The sequence below is a fragment of the Heterodontus francisci genome, unplaced genomic scaffold (assembly GCF_036365525.1).
Source record: "Heterodontus francisci isolate sHetFra1 unplaced genomic scaffold, sHetFra1.hap1 HAP1_SCAFFOLD_2218, whole genome shotgun sequence".
Lineage (NCBI taxonomy): Eukaryota > Metazoa > Chordata > Chondrichthyes > Heterodontiformes > Heterodontidae > Heterodontus > Heterodontus francisci.
This window is the reverse complement of record NW_027140886.1, coordinates 1-26424: the sequence shown is the minus strand read 5'-3', so window position 1 is coordinate 26424 and position 26424 is coordinate 1. Positions and strand designations below refer to the sequence as shown.

Genomic DNA, 26424 nt, shown 5'->3' with positions numbered 1-26424 from the left:
ATGGTCCTCGGGTGACTCCCTCCCTCCCTTGGATCTAAGTTGGGCCTCCTGCCACCTCCCTCCCCCTCCCGTCCCGCTGACATTTCCTCACTCTCTGTCTCCACTATGATTAAGTGTCTGGGCCGGGTTTCAAGAAGCAGGGGATCTTACTGAGTGTCAGCACAGTATGTGTGTGTGTGTTTCTGAAGCAGCCTTTCCTCTGCATCGTGAACTGAATTACTAGACCACTCGGGCTCCCAAAGACACGCGGCGCGGACCATGCGCCAGTGAGGGTAGCAGTACCGTACTGGGCCTCCCGCCATGTGAGGGGGGGGGAGGCCCTCCGGGGCTTGGTAGGCCTCTAAGCCTGGGCCTCGCAGCTCCCCCACCTCCCCTCCCCACGCCCAGGTACTCAGCACCCCCACCGCCGACACGCTGCATGGACAGCACGACCTGGAACGGCACTGAGCCCAGGGCAGCGAGGAACGGTTGGAGGCCACAGGAGGGACAAGGCCAGAGCAGATGTCCAGACAGTGACCCCAGAAACTCGGTGAGCAGGGAGGAGAGGGGAAGGGGAGAGTGAGCGGGGGGGGGGGGGGGGATTGAGGAAGGTAGAGACTGGGGCGAGAGGGCAGAGAGCAGTGGGCATGGGAGACGGGAAAAAGAGAATTGGGGAGGGAGAGGATGGGGAGAGATGAGGGGAGACGGAGAGAGGGTAGGAGAAAGGAGAGGGTGGGAGAGAGAGGGTAGGAGAAAGAAGAGGGTGGGAGAGAGAGGGTTGGGAAGGCAGGTGAGGGTGGGAGAGAGAGGGTGGGAGAGAGAAGGTTGGGGAGGGGGTTGAAGGTGGGAGGGACAGGGTGGGAAAGAAAAGATTGGGGAGGGTGTTGAAGGTGGGAGAGAGGGAGTGTGTGGGGAAAGAGGATTGGGGAGGGGGGTGAGGATGGGCAGAGAGGGGAGATGGAGAGGGGGTAGGAGTGAATGGGAAGGGGTTTGGGTCCATTGAGATTGTGTACGGTGGGAGTGAACGGGAAGGGGTTTGGGTCCATTGGGATTGTGTAGGGTGGGGGTGAATGGGAAGGGGTTTGGGTCCATAGGGATTGTGTACGGTGGGGGTGAACGGGAAGGGGTTTGGGTCCATTGGGATTGTGTACGGTGGGAGTGAACGGGAAGGGGTTTGGGTCCATTGGGATTGTGTAGGGTGGGGGTGAACGGGAAGGAGTTTGGATCCATTGGGATTGTGTACGGTGGGAGTGAACGGGAAGGGGTTTGGGTCCATAGGGATTGTGTAGGGTGGGGGTGAATGGGAAGGGGTTCGGGTCCATTGGGATTGTGTATGGTGGGGGTGAATGGGAAGGGGTTTGGGTCCATTGGGATTGTGTACGGTGGGAGTGAACGGGAAGGGGTTTGGGTCCATTGGGATTGTGTAGGGTGGGGGTGAACGGGAAGGAGTTTGGATCCATTGGGATTGTGTACGGTGGGAGTGAACGGGAAGGGGTTTGGGTCCATAGGGATTGTGTAGGGTGGGGGTGAATGGGAAGGAGTTTGGATCCATTGGGATTGTGTACGGTGGGGGTGAACGGGAAGGGGTTTGGATCCATTGGGATTGTGTACAGTAGGGGTGAACGGGAAGGGATTTGGATCCATTGGGATTGTGTAGGGTGGGAGTGAATGGGAAGGGGTTTGGGTCCATTGGGATTGTGTACGATGGGAGTGAAGGGGAAGGGGGTTTGGATCCATTGGGATTGTGTATAGTGGGGGTGAAAGGGAAGGAGTTTGGATCCATTGGGATTGTGTATAGTGGGGGTGAACGGGAAGGGGTTTGGGTCCATAGGGATTGTGTACGGTGGGAGTGAACGGTAAGGGATTTGGGTCCATAGGGTTTGTGCAGGGTGGGGGTGAACGGGAAGGAGTTTGGATCCATTGGGATTGTGTAGGGTGGGGGTGAATGGGAAGGGGTTCGGGTCCATTGGGATTGTATACGATGGGGGTGAACGGGAAGGGGTTTGGGTCCATTGGGATTGTGTACGGTGGGAGTGAACGGGAAGGGGTTTGGGTCCATTGGGATTGTGTAGGGTGGGGGTGAATGGGAAGGGGTTCGGGTCCATTGGGATTGTATACGATGGGGGTGAACGGGAAGGGTTTGGGTCCATTGGGATTGTGTACGGTGGGAGTGAACGGGAAGGGGTTTGGGTCCATAGGGATTGTGTAGGGTGGGGGTGAATGGGAAGGGGTTCGGGTCCATTGGGATTGTATACGATGGGGGTGAACGGGAAGGGGTTTGGGTCCATTGGGATTGTGTACGGTGGGAGTGAACGGGAAGGGGTTTGGGTCCATTGGGATTGTGTAGGGTGGGGGTGAACGGGAAGGAGTTTGGATCCATTGGGATTATGTACAGTGGGGGTGAACGGGAAGGGGGTTTGGGTCCGTTGGGATTGTGTACGGTGGGAGTGAACGGGAAGGGGTTTGGGTCCATTGGGATTGTGTACAGTGGGGGTGAACGGGAAGGGGTTTGGGTCCATTGGGATTGTGTAGGGTGGGGGTGAACGGGAAGGAGTTTGGATCCATTGGGATTGTGTACAGTGGGGGTGAACGGGAAGGGGTTTGGGTCCATTGGGATTGTGTACAGTGGGAGTGAACGGGAAGGGGTTTGGGTCCATTGGGATTGTGTAGGGTGGGGGTGAACGGGAAGGAGTTTGGATCCATTGGGATTGTGTACAGTGGGGGTGAACGGGAAGGGGTTTGGGTCCGTTGGGATTGTGTAGGGTGGGGGGTGAACGGGAAGGAGTTTGGGTCCGTTGGGATTGTGTAGGGTGGGGGTGAACGGGAAGGAGTTTGGATCCATTGGGATTATGTACAGTGGGGGTGAACGGGAAGGGGTTTGGGTCCATTGGGATTGTGTATAGTGGGAGTGAACGGGAAGGGGTTTCGGTCCATTGGGATTGTGTATGGTGGGGGTGAACGGGAAGGGGTTTGGGTCCATTGGGATTGTGTAGGGTGGGGGTGAACGGGAAGGGGTTTGGATCCATTGGGATTATGTACAGTGGGGGTGAATGGGAAGGGGTTTGGATCCATTGGGATTGTGTAGGGTGGGGGTGAACGGGAAGGAGTTTGGATCCATTGGGATTGTGTACAGTGGGGGTGAACGGGAAGGGGTTTGGGTCCATTGGGATTATGTACAGTGGGGGTGAACGGGAAGGGGTTCGGGTCCATTGGGATTATGTACAGTGGGGGTGAACGGGAAGGGGTTTGGGTCCATTGGGATTGTGTAGGGTGGGGGTGAACGGGAAGGGGTTTGGATCCATTGGGATTGTGTACAGTGGGGGTGAACGGGAAGGAGTTTGGATCCATTGGGATTGTGTACAGTGGGGTGTGAACGGGAAGGAGTTTGGGTCCATTGGGATTGTGTACAGTGGGGGTGAACGGGAAGGGGTTTGGGTCCATTGGGATTGTGTAGGGTGGGGTGTGAACGGGAAGGGGTTTGGGTCCATTGGGATTGTGTACAGTGGGGGTGAACGGGAAGGGGTTTGGATCCATTGGGATTGTGTACAGTGGGTGTGAACGGGAAGGGGTTTGGGTCCATTGGGATTGTGTACAGTGGGGGTGAACGGGAAGGGGTTTGGATCCATTGGGATTGTGTACAGTGGGTGTGAACGGGAAGGGGTTTGGGTCCATTGGGATTGTGTACAGTGGGTGTGAACGGGAAGGGGTTTGGGTCCATTGGGATTGTGTACAGTGGGGGTGAACGGAAGGGGTTTGGATCCATTGGGATTATGTACAGTGGGGGTGAACGGGAAGGGGTTTGGGTCCATTGGGATTGTGTAGGGTGGGGGTGAACGGGAAGGGGTTTGGATCCATTGGGATTATGTACAGTGGGGGTGAATGGGAAGGGGTTTGGATCCATTGGGATTGTGTAGGGTGGGGGTGAACGGGAAGGAGTTTGGATCCATTGGGATTGTGTACAGTGGGGGTGAACGGGAAGGGGTTTGGGTCCATTGGGATTATGTACAGTGGGGGTGAACGGGAAGGGGTTCGGGTCCATTGGGATTATGTACAGTGGGGGTGAACGGGAAGGGGTTTGGGTCCATTGGGATTGTGTAGGGTGGGGGTGAACGGGAAGGGGTTTGGATCCATTGGGATTGTGTACAGTGGGGGTGAACGGGAAGGAGTTTGGATCCATTGGGATTGTGTACAGTGGGGGTGAACGGGAAGGAGTTTGGGTCCATTGGGATTGTGTACAGTGGGGGTGAACGGGAAGGGGTTTGGGTCCATTGGGATTGTGTAGGGTGGGGGTGAACGGGAAGGGGTTTGGATCCATTGGGATTGTGTACAGTGGGGGTGAACGGGAAGGAGTTTGGATCCATTGGGATTGTGTACAGTGGGGGTGAACGGGAAGGAGTTTGGGTCCATTGGGATTGTGTAGGGTTGGGGGTGAACGGGAAGGGGTTTGGATCCATTGGGATTGTGTACAGTGGGGGTGAACGGGAAGGAGTTTGGATCCATTGGGATTGTGTAGGGTGGGGGTGAACGGGAAGGGGTTTGGATCCATTGGGATTGTGTACAGTGGGGGTGAACGGGAAGGAGTTTGGATCCATTGGGATTGTGTAGGGTGGGGGTGAACGGGAAGGGGTTTGGATCCATTGGGATTGTGTAGGGTGGGGGTGAACGGGAAGGGGTTCGGGTCCATTGGGATTGTGTACAGTGGGGGTGAACGGGAAGGGGTTTGGGTCCATTGGGATTGTGTACAGTGGGGGTGAACGGGAAGGGGTTTGGGTCCATTGGGATTGTGTAGGGTGGGGGTGAACGGGAAGGGGTTTGGATCCATTGGGATTGTGTACAGTGGGGGTGAACGGGAAGGGGTTTGGGTCCATTGGGATTGTGTAGGGTGGGGGTGAACGGGAAGGGGTTCGGGGCCCATTGGGATTGTGTACAGTGGGGGTGAACGGGAAGGGGTTCGGGTCCATAGGGATTGTGTAGGGTGGGGGTGAACGGGAAGGGGTTTGGATCCATTGGGATTGTGTAGGGTGGGGGTGAACGGGAAGGGGTTCGGGGCCCATTGGGATTGTGTACAGTGGGGGTGAACGGGAAGGGGTTTGGATCTACTGGGATTATGTAGGGTGGGGGTGAACGGGAAGGAGTTTGGATCCATTGGGATTATGTACAGTGGGGGTGAACGGGAAGGGGTTTGGGTCCATTGGGATTGTGTATAGTGGGGGTGAACGGGAAGGAGTTTGGGTCCATTGGGATTGTGTACGGTGGGGGTGAACGGGAAGGAGTTTGGATCCATTGGGATTATGTACAGTGGGGGTGAACGGGAAGGGGTTTGGGTCCATTGGGATTGTGTACGGTGGGAGTGAACGGGAAGGGGTTTGGGTCCATTGGGATTGTGTAGGGTGGGGGTGAACGGGAAGGGGTTTGGGTCCATTGGGATTGTGTACGGTGGGGGTGAACGGGAAGGGGTTTGGGTCCATTGGGATTGTGTAGGGTGGGGGTGAACGGGAAGGGGTTTGGGTCCATTGGGATTGTGTATAATGGGAGTGAACGGGAAGGGGTTCGGGTCCATTGGGATTGTGTACGGTGGGAGTGAACGGGAAGGGGTTTGGGTCCATTGGGATTGTGTACAGTGGGAGTGAACGGGAAGGAGTTTGGGTCCATTGGGATTGTGTACGGTGGGGGTGAACGGGAAGGAGTTTGGATCCATTGGGATTATGTACAGTGGGGGTGAACGGGAAGGGGTTTGGGTCCATTGGGATTGTGTACGGTGGGAGTGAACGGGAAGGGGTTTGGGTCCATTGGGATTGTGTAGGGTGGGGGTGAACGGGAAGGGGTTTGGGTCCATTGGGATTGTGTATAATGGGAGTGAACGGGAAGGGGTTCGGGTCCATTGGGATTGTGTACGGTGGGAGTGAACGGGAAGGGGTTTGGGTCCATTGGGATTGTGTACAGTGGGAGTGAACGGGAAGGAGTTTGGGTCCATTGGGATTGTGTACGGTGGGGGTGAACGGGAAGGAGTTTGGATCCATTGGGATTATGTACAGTGGGGGTGAACGGGAAGGGGTTTGGGTCCATTGGGATTGTGTACGGTGGGAGTGAACGGGAAGGGGTTTGGGTCCATTGGGATTGTGTACGGTGGGAGTGAACGGGAAGGGGTTTGGGTCCATTGGGATTGTGTAGGGTGGGGGTGAACGGGAAGGGGTTTGGGTCCATTGGGATTGTGTACGGTGGGAGTGAACGGGAAGGGGTTTGGGTCCATTGGGATTGTGTACGGTGGGAGTGAACGGGAAGGGGTTCGGGGTCCATTGGGATTGTGTACGGTGGGAGTGAACGGGAAGGGGTTTGGGTCCATTGGGATTGTGTACGGTGGGAGTGAACGGGAAGGGGTTTGGGTCCATTGGGATTGTGTAGGGTGGGGGTGAACGGGAAGGGGTTTGGCTCCATTGGATCTCCATGTTTTTGGGGAGAGGTGGGGTGTGGACTCCGACAGTTTTCCGTGGTCTGGGGGTAATGAGTAGCTGGTAGTCAGTGTGATTTTTGCAGGCCCCGCTCAGTTGCTTCTGAGTCTCACACACCCACCAGTCCTTGGCATTCGGCCCATCGCTGTCTTGGCTGCTGTCCAGCTCAAACAGCTGGTCCTGCGTTCATATTACCGAGCTGCGTGCAAAGTGACTCTGTCCTTCTGAGTAAACCAGCTCCACACAGCCTCCACCAGTCTGTCAGATCCCTCACTCCGCCATCAGCATTTCCCACACCCATACACACCTTCTTCCCAAGGAATCTGGAGCAGTGACCCCAGACTGATTCACCCCGTCCTCCCTAACCCAGGGGTCACTGGACAGGGATCAGGAGCAGGAACAGGAACCCGGGCTGATTCACCCCCCGCCTCCCTCACCCAGGGGTCACTGGACAGGGATCAGGAGCAGGAACCTGGGCTGATTCACCCCCCCTCCCTCCCGAACCCAGGGGTCACTGGACAGGGATCAGGAGCAGGAACCCGGGCTGATTCACCCCCTCCCTAACCCAGGGGTCACTGGACAGGGATCAGGAGCAGGATCCCAGGCTGATTCACCCCCATCCCTAACCCAGGGGTCACTGGACAGGGATCAGGAGCAGGAACCCGGGCTGATTCACCTCCCTCCCTAACCCAGGGGTCACTGGACAGGGATCAGGAGCAGGAACCTGGGCTCATTCACACCCCCTCCCTAACCCAGGGGTCACCGGACAGGGATCAGGAGCAGGAACCTGGGCTGATTCACCCCCCACCCCCCTCCCTAACCCAGGGGTCACTGGACAGGGATCAGGAGCAGGAACCCGGGCTGATTCACCCTCTCCCTCCCTAACCCAGCGCTCCAGAGAACCATAGAAAAGTTATGAAACAGAACGAGGCCATTCAGCCCGTCGTGTCTGCACCAGCCCAATCTACTACCACCCTCCAGCACTTGGTCTGAATGCGGCTTACAGCCCTCCCGGTTAAATGAGTTGAGGTCCAGGGTTCAAAGGCACTGTAAGGATCTGCCCTCTCGGATTTGGTTCTAATCTCCTGATGCCACTCCTCCCTGCAGTTGTACGGACATTACACAGAGGAAGAGGGGATCTTTCGAAACAAGGAGTCTGCGTCTTCCCTTCACCATGTCCACCCACAGAGGGGACACCATCGAAGCTCGCCTCCCCTGGACCCGACTGCGGATAAGGCTGAACAGCAGACCCGGTGCCAAGGTACACATCCCTATTACACCTCTGTCTGTGAATGGGCTGATCCCGTTTCTGACGCCACCTCCCTCCCCCTGCCTCAACCTCACCCTGACCCCCACACGTAGGAACATAGGCAATAGGAGCAGGAGCAGACCATTCAGCCCCTCGAGCCCAGTCCGCCACTCAACGAGATCGTGGCTGATCTCCGACCACGTTTTCCCGCACTATCACCATCTCCCTTGATACCTTTAAGATCTAGGAATGTTCAGCAAGGCCTGGAGAAACCAGAGGACCGTTGGGATTGTGTGCGGTGGGAGAGAACGGGAAGGGGTTCGGAGTCCATTGGGATTGTGTGCGGTGGGAGAGAACGGGAAGGTGTTTGGGGTCCATTGGGATTGTGTAGGGTGGGAGTGAACGGGAAGGGGTTTGGGTCCATTGGGATTGTGTAGGGTGGGAGTGAACGGGGGTTTGGGTCCATTGGGATTGTGTACGGTGGGAGTGAACGGGAAGGGGTTTGGGTCCATTGGGATTGTGTACGGTGGGAGTGAACGGGAAGGGGTTTGGGTCCATTGGGATTGTGTACGGTGGGAGTGAACGGGAAGGGGGTTTGGGTCCATTGGGATTGTGTACGGTGGGAGCGAACGGGGGTTCGGGTCCATTGGGATTGTGTGCGGTGGGAGTGAACGGGAAGGGGTTCGGGGTCCATTGGGATCGTGTACGGTGGGAGTGAACGGGGGTTCGGGTCCATTGGGATTGTGTCTGGTGGGAGTGAACGGGAAGGGGTTCGGGGCCATTGGGATTGTGTACGGTGGGAGTGAATGGGAAGGGGTTTGGGTCCATTGGGATTGTGTACAGTGGGAGTGAACGGGAAGGGGTTTGGGTCCATTGGGATTGTGTACGGTGGGAGTGAACGGGAAGGGGTTCGGGTCCATTGGGATTGTGTACGGCGGGAGTGAACGGGAAGGGGTTCGGGTCCATTGGGATTGTGTACATTGGGAGTGAACAGGAAGGGGTTCGGGTCCATTGGGATTGTGTACATTGGGAGTGAACAGGAAGGGGTTCGGGTCCATTGGGATTGTGTACAGTGGGAGTGAAGGGGAAGGGGTCTGGTTCCATTGGGATTTTGTATGGTGGGTTTTAACGGGAAGGGGTTTCGATCCAGTGGGATTGTGTACGGTGGGAGTGAACGGGGGTTTGGGTCCATTGGGATTGTGTACGGTGGGAGTGAACGGGAAGGGGTTCGGGTCCATTGGGATTGTGTACGGTGGGAGTGAACGGGAAGGGGTTTAGGTCCATTGGGATTGTGTACGGTGGGAGTGAACAGGAAGGGGTTCGGGTCCATTGGGATTGTGTACGGTGGGAGTGAACGGGAAGGGGTTTGGGTCCATTGGGATTGTGTACGGTGGGAGTGAACGGGAAGGGGTTTGGGTCCATTGGGATTGTGTACGGTGGGAGTGAACGGGAAGGGGTTTGGGTCCATTGGGATTGTGTACGGCGGGAGTGAACGGGAAGGGGTTTGGGTCCATTGGGATTGTGTACAGTGGGAGTGAAGGGGAAGGGGTCTGGTTCCATTGGGATTTTGTATGGTGGGTTTTAACGGGAAGGGGTTTCGATCCAGTGGGATTGTGTACGGTGGGAGTGAACGGGAAGGGGTTTGGGTCCATTGGGATTCTGTACGGTGGGAGTGAACGGGAAGGGGTTTAGGTCCATTGGGATTGTGTACGGTGGGAGTGAACGGGAAGGGGTTTAGGTCCATTGGGATTGTGTACGGTGGGAGTGAACGGGGGTTTGGGTCCATTGGGATTGTGTACGGTGGGAGTGAACAGGAAGGGGTTTAGGTCCATTGGGATTGTGTACGGTGGGAGTGAACAGGAAGGGGTTTGGGTCCATTGGGATTGTGTACGGTGGGAGTGAACGGGGGTTTGGGTCCATTGGGATTGTGTACGGTGGGAGTGAACAGGAAGGGGTTCGGGTCCATTGGGATTGTGTACAGTGGGAGTGAACGGGGGTTTGGGTCCATTGGGATTGTGTACGGTGGGAGTGAACGGGAAGGGGTTTAGGTCCATTGGGATTGTGTACGGTGGGAGTGAACAGGAAGGGGTTTGGGTCCATTGGGATTGTGTACGGTGGGAGTGAACGGGGGTTTGGGTCCATTGGGATTCTGTACGGTGGGAGTGAACGGGAAGGGGTTTAGGTCCATTGGGATTGTGTACGGTGGGAGTGAACAGGAAGGGGTTCGGGTCCATTGGGATTGTGTACGGTGGGAGTGAACGGGAAGGGGTTCGGGGTCCATTGGGATTGTGTACGGTGGGAGTGAACGGGAAGAGGCACACAGGAGAGAGAGACAGGGCGGGGCTACAGAAGAGAAGAGACAGACAGACAGAGATAGGGTACAGAAAGAGAGAGAGAGGGGGAGAGAGACAGGGTGTGGGGGATACACAAGGAGGCAGAGAGCGCAAGATAGAGTGACATACAGAAGGGGAGAAAGAGAGAGACGGAGAGCCGGTACAGAAGGAGAGAGAGACGGAGAGAGGGTTCAGAAGGAGAGAGAAAGAGAAGGAGAGGCGGGTACACAAGGGGAGAGAGAGGGATAGAGAAAGGGAGGCATAGAGAAGGAGACAGAGAGAGGGGTTACAGAAGGAGAAAGAGACAGAGAGACAGAGAGAGGGGGTACAGAAGGAGAGAGAGAGAGAGATAGGGGAGAGAGAAACACAGATAGAGAGCACAGAAGGAGAGAGAGAGAGATAGGGATAGAGAGCACAGAATGAGAGCGAGAGACGGGGGCGGAAAGAGACACAGAGAGATTACAGAAGGAGAGGGAGAGAGAGACAGATAGAGAATACAGAAGGAGAGAGAGATAGGAATAGAAAGACACACACAGATAGAGGGCACAGAAGGAGAGACAGGGAGAGAGAGACACACACAGATAGAGAGTACAGAAGGAGAGACAGGGAGAGAGAGACACACACAGATAGAGAGTACAGAAGGAGAGACAGAGAGAGAGACACAAGGATAGAGGGAACAGGAGAGAGAAGGAGAGACAGATGGAGAGAGAGACACACAGAGAGCACAGGAGAGAGAGGGAGAGAGAGAGACACACATAGAGTACAGAAGGAAAGCGAGAGAGAAGGGGGAGAGACAGACACACAGAGTACAGAAGGAACGAGAGAGAGAGACAGGGAGAGAGAGAGATAGAGGGCAGAGAAGGAGAGACGGAGAGAGAGAGACACACAGTGCACAGAAAGAGAGAGAGGGGGGAGAGAGACACACACAGAGGGCACAGATAGAGAGACGGGGGAGAGAGAGAGAAACAGAGGGCACAGAAGGGGAGAGAGGGGGGAGAGAGAGACACAGATGGAGGGCACAGAAGGAGAGACGGGGGGGAGAGAGAGACACAGATAGAGGGCACAGAAGGGGAGAGAGGGGGGGGGAGAGAGAGACACAGATAGAGGGCACAGAAGGGGAGACGGGGGAGAGAGAGAGACACAGATGGAGGGCACAGAAGGAGAGACGGGGGGAGAGAGAGACACAGATAGAGGGTACAGAAGGAGAGACGGGGGGAGAGAGAGACACACAGATAGAGGGCACAGAAGGAGTGACAGGGAGAGAGAGAGACACAGATGGAGGGTACAGAAGGAGAGACGGGGGGGAGAGAGAGACACAGATGGAGGGTACAGAAGGAGAGACGGGGGGGAGAGAGAGACACAGATAGAGGGTACAGAAGGTGAGACAGGGGGGGAGAGAGAGACACAGATGGAGGGTACAGAAGGTGAGACAGGGGGGGAGAGAGAGACACAGATGGAGGGTACAGAAGGTGAGACGGGGGGGAGAGAGAGAGACACAGATGGAGGGTACAGAAGGTGAGACAGGGGGGAGAGAGAGAGACACAGATGGAGGGTACAGAAGGTGAGACAGGGGGGGAGAGAGAGACAGGGGGAGAGAGAGAGACACAGATGGAGGGTACAGAAGGTGAGACGGGGGGGAGAGAGAGAGACACAGATGGAGGGTACAGAAGGAGAGAGAGGGGGAGAGAGAGAGACACAGATGGAGGGTACAGAAGGTGAGACAGGGGGGGAGAGAGAGACACAGATAGAGGGTACAGAAGGTGAGACAGGGGGGGAGAGAGAGACACAGATAGAGGGTACAGAAGGTGAGACAGGGGGGGAGAGAGAGACACAGATAGAGGGTACAGAAGGAGAGAGAGGGGGAGAGAGAGACACACAGAAGGAGAGAGAGGGGGAGAGAGAGACACAGATAGAGGGTACAGAAGGAGAGAGAGGGGGAGAGAGAGACACACAGAAGGAGAGAGAGGGGGAGAGAGAGACAGAAGGAGGGCACAGAAGGAGAGAGAGGGGGGAGAGAGAGAGACACAGATGGAGGGTACAGAAGGTGAGACGGGGGGGAGAGAGAGACACAGATGGAGGGTACAGAAGGTGAGACGGGGGGGAGAGAGAGACACAGATGGAGGGTACAGAAGGAGAGACGGGGGGAGAGAGAGACACAGATAGAGGGTACAGGAGGAGAGACGGGGGGGGGGGGGAGAGAGAGACACAGATGGAGGGTACAGAAGGTGAGACAGGGGGGGAGAGAGAGAGAGACACACACACAGCGTGTACAGGAGAGAGAGACACAGATAGAGGGTACAGGAGGAGAGACGGGGGGGGGGAGAGAGAGACACAGATAGAGGGCACAGAAGGGGAGACGGGGGAGAGAGAGAGACACAGATGGAGGGCACAGAAGGAGAGACGGGGGGAGAGAGAGACACAGATAGAGGGTACAGAAGGAGAGACGGGGGGAGAGAGAGACACACAGATAGAGGGCACAGAAGGAGTGACAGGGAGAGAGAGAGAGAGAGAGAGACACACAGCGTGTACAGGAGAGAGACACAGATAGAGGGCACAGAAGGAGAGAGAGGGGGAGAGAGAGACACAGAATGAGAGAGACGGGGGAGAGAGAGACACAGATAGAGGGCACAGAAGGGGAGACAGGGGAGAGAGAGAGACACAGATAGAGGGCACAGAAGGAGAGAGAGAGGGGGAGAGAGAGACACACACAGATAGAGGGTACAGAAGGAGAGAGAGGGGGAGAGAGAGAGACACAGAAGGAGAGAGACGGGGAGAGAGAGACACAGATGGAGGGTACAGAAGGAGAGACGGGGGGGGGAGAGAGAGACACAGATAGAGGGTACAGAAGGAGAGAGAGGGGGAGAGAGAGAGACAGGGGGAGAGAGAGACAGATGGAGGGTACAGAAGGAGAGACAGGGGGAGAGAGAGAGAGAAACACAGATAGAGGGTACAGAAGGAGAGAGAGGGGGAGAGAGAGACACACAAAAGGAGAGAGACAGGGGGAGAGAGAGACACAGATAGAGGGCACAGAAGGGGAGACGGGGGAGAGAGAGACACAGATAGAGGGTACAGAAGGAGAGAGAGGGGGAGAGAGAGAGACACAGAAGGAGAGAGAGGGGGGAGAGAGAGACACAGATAGAGGGCACAGAAGGAGAGACGGGGGGGGGAGAGAGAGACACAGATGGAGGGTACAGAAGGAGAGACGGGGAGAGAGAGAGAGAGAGACACAGATAGAGGGTACAGAAGGAGAGAGAGGGGGAGAGAGACACACACAGAAGGAGAGAGAGGGGGGAGAGAGAGACACAGATAGAGGGCACAGAAGGAGAGAGAGGGGGGAGAGAGAGAGACACAGATGGAGGGTACAGAAGGAGAGAGAGGGGGAGAGAGAGAGACACAGAAGGAGAGACAGGGGGGGAGAGAGAGACACAGATGGAGGGTACAGAAGGAGAGACGGGGGGAGAGAGAGACACAGATGGAGGGTACAGAAGGAGAGACGGGGGGGAGAGAGAGACACAGATAGAGGGTACAGAAGGAGAGACAGGGGGGGAGAGAGAGACACAGATGGAGGGTACAGAAGGAGAGAGACAGGGGGGGAGAGAGAGACACAGATGGAGGGTACAGAAGGAGAGACAGGGGGAGAGAGAGACACAGATAGAGGGTACAGAAGGAGAGACAGGGGGAGAGAGAGACACAGATGGAGGGTACAGAAGGAGAGAGACAGGGGGGGAGAGAGAGACACAGATGGAGGGTACAGAAGGAGAGACAGGGGGAGAGAGAGACACAGATGGAGGGTACAGAAGGAGAGACGGGGAGAGAGAGAGACACAGATGGAGGGTACAGAAGGAGAGAGAGGGGGAGAGAGAGAGACACAGAAGGAGAGAGACAGGGGGAGAGAGAGACACAGATAGAGGGCACAGGAGGAGAGAGAGGGGGGAGAGAGAGAGACACAGATGGAGGGTACAGAAGGAGAGACAGGGGGGGAGAGAGAGACACAGATGGAGGGTACAGAAGGAGAGAGACAGGGGGGGAGAGAGAGACACAGATGGAGGGTACAGAAGGAGAGACAGGGGGAGAGAGAGACACAGATGGAGGGTACAGAAGGAGAGAGACAGGGGGGGAGAGAGAGACACAGATGGAGGGTACAGAAGGAGAGACAGGGGGAGAGAGAGACACAGATAGAGGGTACAGAAGGAGAGACAGGGGGAGAGAGAGACACAGATGGAGGGTACAGAAGGAGAGACGGGGGGGAGAGAGAGACACAGATAGAGGGCACAGGAGGAGAGACGGGGGAGAGAGAGACACAGATGGAGGGCACAGGAGGAGAGACGGGGGAGAGAGAGACACAGATAGAGGGCACAGAAGGGGAGACGGGGGAGAGAGAGACACAGATAGAGGGTACAGAAGGTGAGACAGGGGGAGAGAGAGACACAGATGGAGGGTACAGAAGGAGAGAGAGGGGGAGAGAGAGACACACAGAAGGAGAGAGAGGGAGAGAGAGAGACACACAGATAGAGGGTACAGAAGGAGAGAGAGGGGGAGAGAGAGAGACACAGAAGGAGAGAGACGGGGAGAGAGAGACACAGATGGAGGGTACAGAAGGAGAGACGGGGGGGGGGAGAGAGAGACACAGATAGAGGGTACAGAAGGAGAGAGAGGGGGAGAGAGAGAGACAGGGGGAGAGAGAGACAGATGGAGGGTACAGAAGGAGAGACAGGGGAGAGAGAGAGAGAGAGACACAGATAGAGGGTACAGAAGGAGAGAGAGGGGGAGAGAGAGACACACAGAAGGAGAGAGACAGGGGGAGAGAGAGACACAGATAGAGGGCACAGAAGGGGAGACGGGGGAGAGAGAGACACAGATAGAGGGCACAGAAGGAGAGACAGGGGGGGAGAGAGAGAGACACACACACAGCGTGTACAGGAGAGAGAGACACAGATATTTATCCCCCTGCGTGTCTCAGGCCCAGTTTGAGGAGGCTGACCCCCAGCCTGTTAGGTAGGCCCCATTGTGATGAAGTCATCTCAGCATGAGAGTCAGCCTGGGTGATAGAGAGATGGAGAGGCCCGGGACTGTTCGGGCCCAGGAGTTCTCCTTTTACAGGACAAAAGTTTGCTGGTTAGGCTAACAAAAAAAATGGCAAAGGTTGAGCCCGTCGTTACAGGTTCAGAAAAGACGTCTGGTATAATTTCACTTATATCTCCAGAATCTTGGTCTGAAATGTTATCTATTGAACTGGCATCGGAGGCTACAAGCCTAAAATATCTGCTCTGTATCTAAGCACCCCCCCCCTCCCGTACTGTACCTGTCCTGGGGAGTGTTTGATGGGGACAGTGTAGAGGGAGCTTTACTCTGTATCTAACCCCCCGTACTGTACCTGTCCTGGGGAGTGTTTGATGGGGACAGTGCAGAGGGAGCTTTACTCTGTATCTAACCCCCTGTACTGTACCTGTCCTGGGGAGTGTTTGATGGGGGACAGTGTAGAGGGAGCTTTACTCTGTATCTAACCCCCCCCGTACTGTACCTGTCCTGGGGAGTGTTTGATGTGGGACAGTGTAGAGGGAGCATTACTCTGTATCTAACCCCCCGTACTGTACCTGTCCTGGGGAGTGTTTGATGGGGGACAGTGTAGAGGGAGCTTTACTCTGTATCTAACTCCTGTACTGTACCTGTCCTGGGGAGTGTTTGATGGGGGACAGTGTAGAGGGAGCTTTACTCTGTATCTAACCCCCCCGTACTGTACCTGTCCTGGGGAGTGTTTGATGGGGGACAGTGTAGAGGGAGCATTACTCTGTATCTAACCCCCCGTACTGTACCTGTCCTGGGGAGTGTTTGATGGGGACAGTGTAGAGGGAGCTTTACTCTGTATCTAACCCCCCGTACTGTACCTGTCCTGGGGAGTGTTTGATGGGGGACAGTGTAGAGGGAGCTTTACTCTGTATCTAACCCCCGTACTGTACCTGTCCTGGGGAGTGTTTGATGGGGGACAGTGTAGAGGGAGCTTTACTCTGTATCTAACCCCCCCGTGCTGTACCTGTCCTGGGGAGTGTTTGATGGGGGACAGTGTAGAGGGAGCTTTACTCTGTATCTAACCCCCCCCGTACTGTACCTGTCCTGGGGAGTGTTTGATGGGGGACCGTGTGGAGTGTTAAGTGGAATTGTTTTGTTGTGTCAGTTGGATGTTGGGTCTCGCGGGGGCGGGGGTCAGAGGTCGAGGCAGTTTTATTATCACTGATCATTGCTCTCTCTGCCTTCCTGTAGCTCTGAGGAAGTGGTGGAAAAGACATAATCTGAGTACTATTGGGGAGGACTGGCTCTTCCTTGTACTCCTGGGCCTGACCATGGCTCTTGCCAGCTGGACAATGGATTATGTCAGTGGGAAGGGACTGGAAGGTGAGTCTGTGGGGAACGGGATTGGGGAAGGGGCCTGGAAGTGGCGGGGGTGGGGGGTGGGGATTCATGGTGGGGAGAGAGTGACTGGGAGAGGCCGGGAAGGGGATGGGATAAAGGTGGAGAGGCAGCAGGCGAGAGAATTGGGGGAGGGTGGGGGGAGAGGAGGGGAGGGCGGAGGAGGGAGGGGATGAGAGCGGGAGAGGGGTAAGGAGGGGGAGAGGGGTAGGGTGGGAGAGAGGAGGAGGGAGGGGGAAGAGAGCCGGAGAGGGTGGGGAAGTGGGGAGAGAGGGTGGGAGAAAGAGGAGGAGGAGGAGGGAGGGGAAGAGAGGAAGAGAGGGGGGATGAAGGGGAAGAGTGACGGAGATGGTGGGGAAGGAGGGAGAGGGAGGGACGGGGAAGGAGAGAGGGGGAGGGTGGAGGAAAGGGGGTGAGGGAAAGAGGGTGGAGGAGAGAGGATATCGAGAGGGTGGGAGAGAGGGAGGGGAAGAGATGGGGGAAGAGAGGGAGGGTGAGAGAGTGTGGCTGAGAGAGGGAGGGGACAGAGAGAGGGTGAGAGAGGGAAGGAGGGGGAAAAAAGAGTGGCTGAGAGAGGGAAGGGATTGAGGGGATGGTAAGGTTGAGGGGAGGGGAAGTACGGGGATTGGGGGAGGTGGAGGGGAGAGAGTGTGAGGGGAGGGGAGAAGGATAGGGAGTGAGGTGAGGGAGGGGGAGTTTGAGGGGAAAGGGGGTGAGTGAGGGGAGGGGGATGGTTGAGGGGAGGGGGCGGTTGGGGGGGAGTGAGGGGGAAGGGGAGTGCGGGAGGGGGAGGTTGAGGGGATGGTTGAGGGAGGGGGAGGGTGAGGGGAGGGGAAAGTTGAGGGGAGGGGGAGTGAGGGAGGGGGAGTGAGGGAGGTGGAGGTTGAGGGTGTGAATTGTTCAGTATTAATGGAGGTTCCATCTTTCCTTTCTCCATCCTTCTCCCTTTCTTGTTCCCTCCCATTACTTCCCACACTCCCTCCCTCCTTTCCTCCCTCGTGCTTACCCTCCCACTCCCTCTCTCCTCGTGTTCTCCCACTCCCTTCTGGTGCTTTCTCTCTCACTGCCTCCCTCTCTCTCCCACCCTCCCTTGTGCTGTCCCTCTCCCTCTCTCTCTCTCTCTGCAGCTTACAAATGGATGTACGTGGCTCTGAATTATAATATCTGGTTGCAGTACCTGGCGTGGATTACCTACCCTCTTGTTCTCATTATCTGCTCCGCTCTCCTCTGTCAGATCTTGTCACCGCAAGCTGTGGGTAAGTGAGCTGTGGGAGGGTGTGGGTGTTCATGCAAAGAGGTCACTACGAGAAAGAGTGGGGGAAGATAGGCATATCCCTCGGTTAGACCACACTGGGAGCACAGTGCACAGTTCCACTCTCCATATCCCTCGGTTAGACCACACTGGGAGCACTGTGCACAGTTCCGCTCTCCATATCACTCGGTTAGACCACACTGGGAGCACAGTGCACAGTTCCACTCTCCATATCCCTGGGTTAGACCACACTGGGAGCACTGTGCACAGTTCCACTCTCCATATCCCTCGGTTAGACCACACTGGGAGCACTGTGCACAGTTCCGCTCTCCATATCACTCGGTTAGACCACACTGGGAGCACAGTGCACAGTTCCACTCTCCATATCCCTCGGTTGGACCACACTGGGAGCACTGTGCACAGTTCTGGTCTCTATATCCCTCGGTTAGACCACACTGGGAGCACTGTGCACAGTTCCACTCTCCATATCCCTCGGTTAGACCACACTGGGAGCACAGTGCACAGTTTCACTCTCCATATCCCTCGGTTAGACCACACTGGGAGCACTGTGCACAGTTCCACTCTCCATATCCCTCGGTTAGACCACACTGGGAGCACTGTGCACAGTTCCACTCTCCATATCCCTCGGTTAGACCACACTGGGAGCACAGTGCACAGTTCCACTCTCCATATCCCTCGGTTAGACCACACTGGGAGCACTGCACAGTTCTGGTCTCTATATCCCTCGGTTAGACCACACTGGGAGCACTGTGCACAGTTCCACTCTCCATATCCCTCGGTTAGACCACACTGGGAGCACAGTGCACAGTTTCACTCTCCATATCCCTCGGTTAGACCACACTGGGAGCACAGTGCACAGTTCCACTCTCCATATCCCTCGGTTAGACCACACTGGGAGCACTGTGCACAGTTCTGGTCTCTATATCCCTCGGTTAGACCACACTGGGAGCACAGTGCACAGTTCCACTCTCCATATCCCTCGGTTAGACCACACTGGGAGCACTGAGCACAGTTCCACTCTCCGTATCCCTTGGTTAGACCACACTGGGAGCACAGTGCACAGTTCCACTCTCCATATCCCTCTGTTGGACCACACTGGGAGCACAGTGCACAGTCCCCCTCTCCATATCCCTGGGTTAGACCACACTGGGAGCACAGTGCACAGTTCCGGTCTCTATATCCCTCGGTTTGACCACACTGGGAGCACTGTGCACAGTTCCGGTCTCCATATCCCTCGGTTAGACCACACTGGGAGCACTGTGCACAGTTCCCCTCTCCATATCCCTCGGTTAGACCACACTGGGAGCACTGTGCACAGTTCCACTCTCCATATCCCTCGGTTAGACCACACTGGGAGCACTGTGCACAGTTCCACTCTCCATATCCCTCAGTGAGACCACACTGGGAGCACTGTGCACAGTTCCACTCTCCATATCCCTCGGTTGGACCACACTGGGAGCACTGTGCACAGTTCCACTCTCCATATCCCTCGGTTAGACCACACTGGGAGCACTGTGCACAGTTCCACTCTCCGTATCCCTTGGTTAGACCACACTGGGAGCACAGTGCACAGTTCCACTCTCCATATCCCTCTGTTGGACCACACTGGGAGCACAGTGCACAGTTCCCCTCTCCATATCCCTGGGTTAGACCACACTGGGAGCACTGTGCACAGTTCTGCTCTCCATATCCCTGGGTTAGACCACACTGGGAGCACAGTGCACAGTTCCGCTCTCCATATCCCTCGGTTAGACCACACTGGGAGCACAGTGCACAGTCCCCCTCTCCATATCCCTGGGTTAGACCACACTGGGAGCACAGTGCACAGTTCCGGTCTCTATATCCCTCGGTTAGACCACACTGGGAGCACTGTGCACAGTTCCGGTCTCCATATCCCTCGGTTAGACCACACTGGGAGCACTGTGCACAGTTCCCCTCTCCATATCCCTCGGTTAGACCACACTGGGAGCACTGTGCACAGTTCCACTCTCCATATCCCTCGGTTAGACCACACTGGGAGCACTGTGCACAGTTCCACTCTCCATATCCCTCAGTGAGACCACACTGGGAGCACTGTGCACAGTTCCAGTCTCCATATCCCTGGGTTAGACCACACTCGGAGCACTGTGCACAGTTCCAGTCTCCATATCCCTCGGTTAGACCACACTGGGAGCACTGTGCACAGTTCCCCTCTCCATATCCCTGGGTTAGACCACACTGGGAGCACTGTGCACAGTTCCGGTCTCCATATCCCTCGGTTAGACCACACTGGGAGCACTGTGCACAGTTCCCCTCTCCATATCCCTCTGTTAGACCACACTGGGAGCACTGTGCACAGTTCCCCTCTCCATATCCCTGGGTTAGACCACACTGGGAGCACAGTGCACAGTCCCACTCTCCTGATGCTGAACAGGCTGGGGCCCTCTTCTCTGGAATAGAGAAGGCTGAGGGGTGACCTGATTGAGGGCTTTAAGATTACGAAAGGTAGTTTCGATGGGGTCGAGCTGGAGATGTTTCCTCGAGCGGGCGAGACCAGACCTCAAGGGAACCGCCAACAGAAGACGGTCACTGGTAAATCCGCTCGGGGATTCAGAGAGTTGGGTGGGGGGGCATGTGGAACTCGCTGGCGCAGGGAGTGGGATGAGGGGAATAGCAGAAATGTATTCGAGGCGAGGGGCGGGCGTGGGGGGGGGGGTGGGGGAGATGGAGGACGCGAGGAGGGAGATGTGGATGGGGGTGAGATGAAGTGAGGTGGGGGCTGAATGCCGTGTTTCGGTGCTGTGCACTCGACGTAAACCGCCGGTACCTCCTCCCGCACATACAGGTTCCGGCATTCCAGAACTGAAGACGATTATCCGAGGGGCAGTCCTGAAGGAATATCTGAGCTTCCGAACATTTGTTGCAAAAGTGGTGGGGCTGACCGCTGTACTGAGCAGTGGGATGCCAGTCGGGAAAGAGGTAAGTGTTGCCCCCGCACTGTGTGTGGGGGAAAACTAGCGTGAGACCCTCCTGACCCCTGTCCAGTGACCCCTGGGTTCGGGTGGCGGGGGGGTGAATCAGCCCGGGTTCCTGCTCCTGACCCCTGTCCAGTGACCCCTGGGTTCGGGTGGCGGGGGGGGTGGGGGGGTGAATCAGCCCGGGTTCCTGCTCCTGACCCCTGTCCAGTGACCTTTGGGTTATTGTTGTATCCTCCCACAGTCGAATAGCTTCTCTGGTGGTGGTACTGATGCCTTGTTCCTTGTTTTTGATTGGCAGGGGCCTTTTGTACACATTGCCAGCATCTGTGCAGCCCTCCTGAGTAAATTGTTATCTTTTGTCAGCGGGACGATCGAGGTGAGTCACAGGTCGCGGGTCAAAAGGCACGGTTGAAAGGTCGAGGGTCCCCGTGCTAACGTCGCAAGGAGTCCTCCAACCAGTCACAGATCAGGATGGACATCAAGACCGGAAAGGGTGGGAGTGAGGGATGTGGGGAAGGTGGGAGCGAGGGATATCGGTTGCGGTGGGAGCGAGGGATATCGGTTGCGGTGGGAGCGAGGGATATCGGTTGCGGTGGGAGCGAGGGATATCGGTTGCGGTGGGAGCGAGGGATATCGGTTGCGGTGGGAGCGAGGGATATCGGTTGCGGTGGGAGCGAGGGATATCGGTTGCGGTGGGAGCGAGGGATATCGGTTGCGGTGGGAGCGAGGGATATCGGTTGCGGTGGGAGCGAGGGATATCGGTTGCGGTGGGAGCGAGGGATATCGGTTGCGGTGGGAGCGAGGGATATCGGTTGCGGTGGGAGCGAGGGATATCGGTTGCGGTGGGAGCGAGGGATATCGGTTGCGGTGGGAGCGAGGGATATCGGTTGCGGTGGGAGCGAGGGATATCGGTTGCGGTGGGAGCGAGGGACATCGGTTGCGGTGGGAGCGAGGGACATCGGTGGAGTGGGAGCGAGGGATATCGGTGGAGTGGGAGCGAGGGATATCGGTGGAGTGGGAGCGAGGGATATCGGTGGAGTGGGAGCGAGGGATATCGGTGGAGTGGGAGCGAGGGATATCGGTGGAGTGGGAGCGAGGGATATCGGTGGAGTGGGAGCGAGGGATATCGGTGGAGTGGGAGCGAGGGATATCGGTGGAGTGGGAGCGAGGGATATCGGTGGAGTGGGAGCGAGGGATATCGGTGGAGTGGGAGCGAGGGATATCGGTGGAGTGGGAGCGAGGGATATCGGTGGAGTGGGAGCGAGGGATATCGGTGGAGTGGGAGCGAGGGATATCGGTGGAGTGGGAGCGAGGTGGAGTGGGAGCGAGGGATATCGGTTGCGGTGGGAGCGAGGGATATCGGTTGCGGTGGGAGCGAGGGACATCGGTTGCGGTGGGAGCGAGGGACATCGGTTGCGGTGGGAGCGAGGGACATCGGTTGCGGTGGGAGCGAGGGACATCGGTGGAGTGGGAGCGAGGGATATCGGTGGAGTGGGAGCGAGGGATATCGGTGGAGTGGGAGCGAGGGATATCGGTGGAGTGGGAGCGAGGGATATCGGTTGCGTTGGGAGCGAGGGACATCGGTTGCGGTGGGAGCGAGGGACATCGGTTGCGGTGGGAGCGAGGGACATCGGTTGCGGTGGGAGCGAGGGACATCGGTTGCGGTGGGAGCGAGGGACATCGGTGGAGTGGGAGCGAGGGACATCGGTGGAGTGGGAGCGAGGGACATCGGTGGAGTGGGAGCGAGGGACATCGGTGGAGTGGGAGCGAGGGAGATCGGTGCGGTGGGAGCGAGGGAGGTCGGTTGCGGTGGGAGCGAGGGAGGTCGGTTGCGGTGGGAGCGAGGGAGGTCGGTTGCGGTGGGAGCGAGGGAGGTCGGTTGCGGTGGGAGCGAGGGAGGTCGGTTGCGGTGGGAGCGAGGGAGGTCGGTTGCGGTGGGAGCGAGGGAGGTCGGTTGCGGTGGGAGCGAGGGAGGTCGGTTGCGGTGGGAGCGAGGGAGGTCGGTTGCGGTGGGAGCGAGGGAGGTCGGTTGCGGTGGGAGCGAGGGACATCGGTTGCGGTGGGAGCGAGGGACATCGGTTGCGGTGGGAGCGAGGGACATCGGTGGAGTGGGAGCGAGGTGGAGTGGGAGCGAGGGACATCGGTTGCGGTGGGAGCGAGGGACATCGGTTGCGGTGGGAGCGAGGGACATCGGTGGAGTGGGAGCGAGGGATATCGGTGGAGTGGGAGCGAGGTGGAGTGGGAGCGAGGGATATCGGTGCGGTGGGAGCGAGGGATATCGGTTGCGGTGGGAGCGAGGGATATCGGTGGAGTGGGAGCGAGGGATATCGGTGGAGTGGGAGCGAGGGATATCGGTGGAGTGGGAGCGAGGGACATCGGTTGCGGTGGGAGCGAGGGACATCGGTTGCGGTGGGAGCGAGGGACATCGGTTGCGGTGGGAGCGATGGACATCGGTTGCGGTGGGAGCGAGGGACATCGGTGGAGTGGGAGCGAGGGATATCGGTGGAGTGGGAGCGAGGTGGAGTGGGAGCGAGGGATATCGGTGGAGTGGGAGCGAGGGATATCGGTGGAGTGGGAGCGAGGGATATCGGTGGAGTGGGAGCGAGGGATATCGGTGGGGTGGGAGCGAGGGATATCGGTGGGGTGGGAGCGAGGGATATCGGTGGGGTGGAGCGAGGGATATCGGTGGGGTGGGAGCGAGGGAGATCGGTGGGGTGGGAGCGAGGGAGATCGGTGGAGTGGGAGCGAGGGACATCGGTGGAGTGGGAGCGAGGGACATCGGTTGCGGTGGGAGCGAGGGACTTCGGTTGCGGTGGTGGAGCGAGGGGACATCGGTTGCGGTGGGAGCGAGGGACATCGGTTGCGGTGGGAGCGAGTGGACATCGGTTGCGGTGGGAGCGAGGGACATCGGTTGCGGTGGGAGCGAGGGACATCGGTTGCGGTGGGAGCGAGGGACATCGGTGGAGTGGGAGCGAGGGACATCGGTGGACGTGGGAGCGAGGTGGAGTGGGAGCGAGGGACATCGGGTCGGTTGCGGTGGGAGCGAGGCGGGACATCGGTTGCGGTGGGAGCGAGGGACATCGGTTGCGGTGGGAGCGAGGGACATCGTGGAGTGGGAGCGAGGGATATCGGGTGGAATGGGAGCGAGGTGGAGTGGAGAGCGAGGGATATCGGTGCGGTGGGAGCGAGGGACATCGGTTGCGGTGGGAGCGAGGGACATCGGTTGCGGTGGGAGCGAGGGACATCGGTTGCGGTGGGAGCGAGGGACATCGGTTGCGGTGGGAGCGAGGGACATCGGTTGCGGTGGGAGCGAGGGAGATCGGTGGAGTGGGAGCGAGGGAGATCGGTTGCGGTGGGAGCGAGGGAGATCGGTTGCGGTGGGAGCGAGGGAGATCGGTTGCGGGTGGGAGCGAGGGAGATCGGTTGCGGTGGGAGCGAGGGAGATCGGTTGCGGTGGGAGCGAGGGACATCGGTTGCGGTGGGAGCGAGGGACATCGGTGGAGTGGGAGCGAGGGACATCGGTGGAGTGGGAGCGAGGTGGAGTGGGAGCGAGGGAGATCGGTGCGGTGGGAGCGAGGGAGATCGGTTGCGGTGGGAGCGAGGGACATCGGTTGCGGTGGGAGCGAGGGACATCGGTTGCGGTGGGAGCGAGGGACATCGGTTGCGGTGGGAGCGAGGGACATCTGTTGCGGTGGGAGCGAGGGATATCTGTTGCGGTGGGTGCGAGGGATATCGGTGGAGTGGGAGCGAGGGATATAGTGTTGCGGTGGGAGCGAGGGATATAGTGTTGCGGTGGGAGCGAGGATATCGGTTGCGGTGGGGAGCGAGGGATATCGGTTGCGGTGGGAGCGAGGGATATCGTTTGCGGTGGGTGCGAGGGATATCGGTGGAGTGGGAGCGAGGATATAGTGTTGCGGTGGGAGCGAGGGATCCGGGTTATCGGTGGGGAGCGAGGGATATCGGTTGCGGTGGGAGCGAGGGATATCGGTTGCGGTGGGAGCGAGGGATGTCTGTTGCGGTGGGAGCGAGGGATGTCTGTTGCGGTGGGTGCGAGGGATGTCTGTTGCGGTGGGTGCGAGGGATGTCTGTTGCGGTGGGTGCGAGGGATATCGGTTGCGGTGGGTGCGAGGGATATCGGTGGAGTGGGAGCGAGGGATATCGGTTGCGGTGGGTGCGAGGGATATCGGTTGCGGTGGGTGCGAGGGATATCGGTTGCGGTGGGAGCGAGGATATCGGTTGCGGTGGGAGCGAGGGATATCGGTTGCGGTGGGTGCGAGGGATATCGGTGGAGTGGGAGCGAGGGATATCGGTTGCGGTGGGTGCGAGGGATATCGGTTGCGGTGGGTGCGAGGGATATTGGAGTGGCGATCGGGATATGGGGAGAGGTTGGAGAGTCTGGCCGTTCCTTGTTCTCTCTGTGTGGGACTCTGTATCACTCCCTGCTGTGCAAGGACATTATTTTTTTCATGTTTGACTAACTAGTTAATTTGGAGAGTGCTGCATTAACCTTTTGCATGTTGCTTTTTCTTGACCCACCGAATCATCCCCTTTCTGCCCACACCTACAAACCCTTAAACCCTTACAGGACACGCGTATAACCGAGCGTCTGATCCCAGCTTGTGCAGTCGGAGTGGCATGCTGTTTTGCAGCTCCTTTAGGAGGCAAGTTTAAATTGGGAGGAGAGGCCTCATAGGGAGCTTTACTCTGTATCTAACCCCCCCGTACTGTACCTGTCCTGGGGAGTTAGGTGTTTGATGGGGGACAGTGTAGAGGGAGCTTTACTCTGTATCTAATCCCCCCGTACTGTACCTGTCCTGGGGAGTGTTTGATGGGGGACAGTGTAGAGGGAGCTTTACTCTGTATCTAACCCCCGTACTGTACCTGTCCTGGGAGTGTTTGATGGGGACAGTGTAGAGGGAGCTTTACTCTGTATCTAACACCCGTACTGTACCTGTCCTGGGGAGTGTTTGATGGGGGACAGTGTAGAGGGAGCTTTACTCTGTATCTAACCCCCCGTACTGTACCTGTCCTGGGGAGTGTTTGATGGGGGACAGTGTAGAGGGAGCTTTACTCTGTATCTAACCCCCGTACTGTACCTGTCCTGGGGAGAGTTTGATGGGGGACAGTGTAGAGGGAGCTTTACTCTGTATCTAACCCCTGTACTGTACCTGTCCTGGGGAGTGTTTGATGGGGGACAGTGTAGAGGGAGTTTTACTCTGTATCTAACCCCTGTACTGTACCTGTCCTGGGGAGTGTTTGATGGGGGGACAGTGTAGAGGGAGCTTTACTCTGTATCTAACCTCCGTACTGTACCTGTCCTGGGGAGTGTTGATGGGGGACAGTGTAGAGGGAGCTTTACTCTGTATCTAACCCCCCGTACTGTACCTGTCCTGGGGAGTGTTTGATGGGGACAGTGTAGAGGGAGCTTTACTCTGTATCTAACCCCCCCGTACTGTGCCTGTCCTGGGAGTGTTTGATGGGGGACAGTGTAGAGGGAGCTTTACTCTGTATCTACCCCCCCCGTACTGTACCTGTCCTGGGGAGTGTTTGATGGGGGACAGTGTAGAGGGAGCTTTACTCTGTATCTAACCCCCCCCGTACTGTACCTGTCCTGGGGAGTGTTTGATGGGGGACAGTGTAGAGGGAGCTTTACTCTGTATCTAACCCCCCCCGTACTGTACCTGTCCTGGGGAGTGTTTGATGGGGACAGTGTAGAGAGAGCTTTACTCTGTATCTAACCCCCCTGTACTGTACCTGTCCTGGGGAGTGTTTGATGGGG

At 57.5% G+C, this 26424-nt stretch overlaps 1 protein-coding gene across 1 annotated transcript; it reads left to right on the top strand.

Moving 5' to 3' along the window:
- LOC137361329 (chloride channel protein 2-like) lies at window positions 1-25306 on the top strand (the record flags this gene model as incomplete). Its single annotated transcript, XM_068026230.1, has 7 exons — window positions 1-529; window positions 7536-7689; window positions 16269-16400; window positions 17543-17671; window positions 20513-20646; window positions 20944-21021; window positions 25231-25306. Coding segments are annotated over exons 1-7 (814 nt in total), but the record flags the coding sequence as incomplete, so codon positions are not given.
- Between the last annotated feature and the right edge of the window lie 1118 nt (window positions 25307-26424).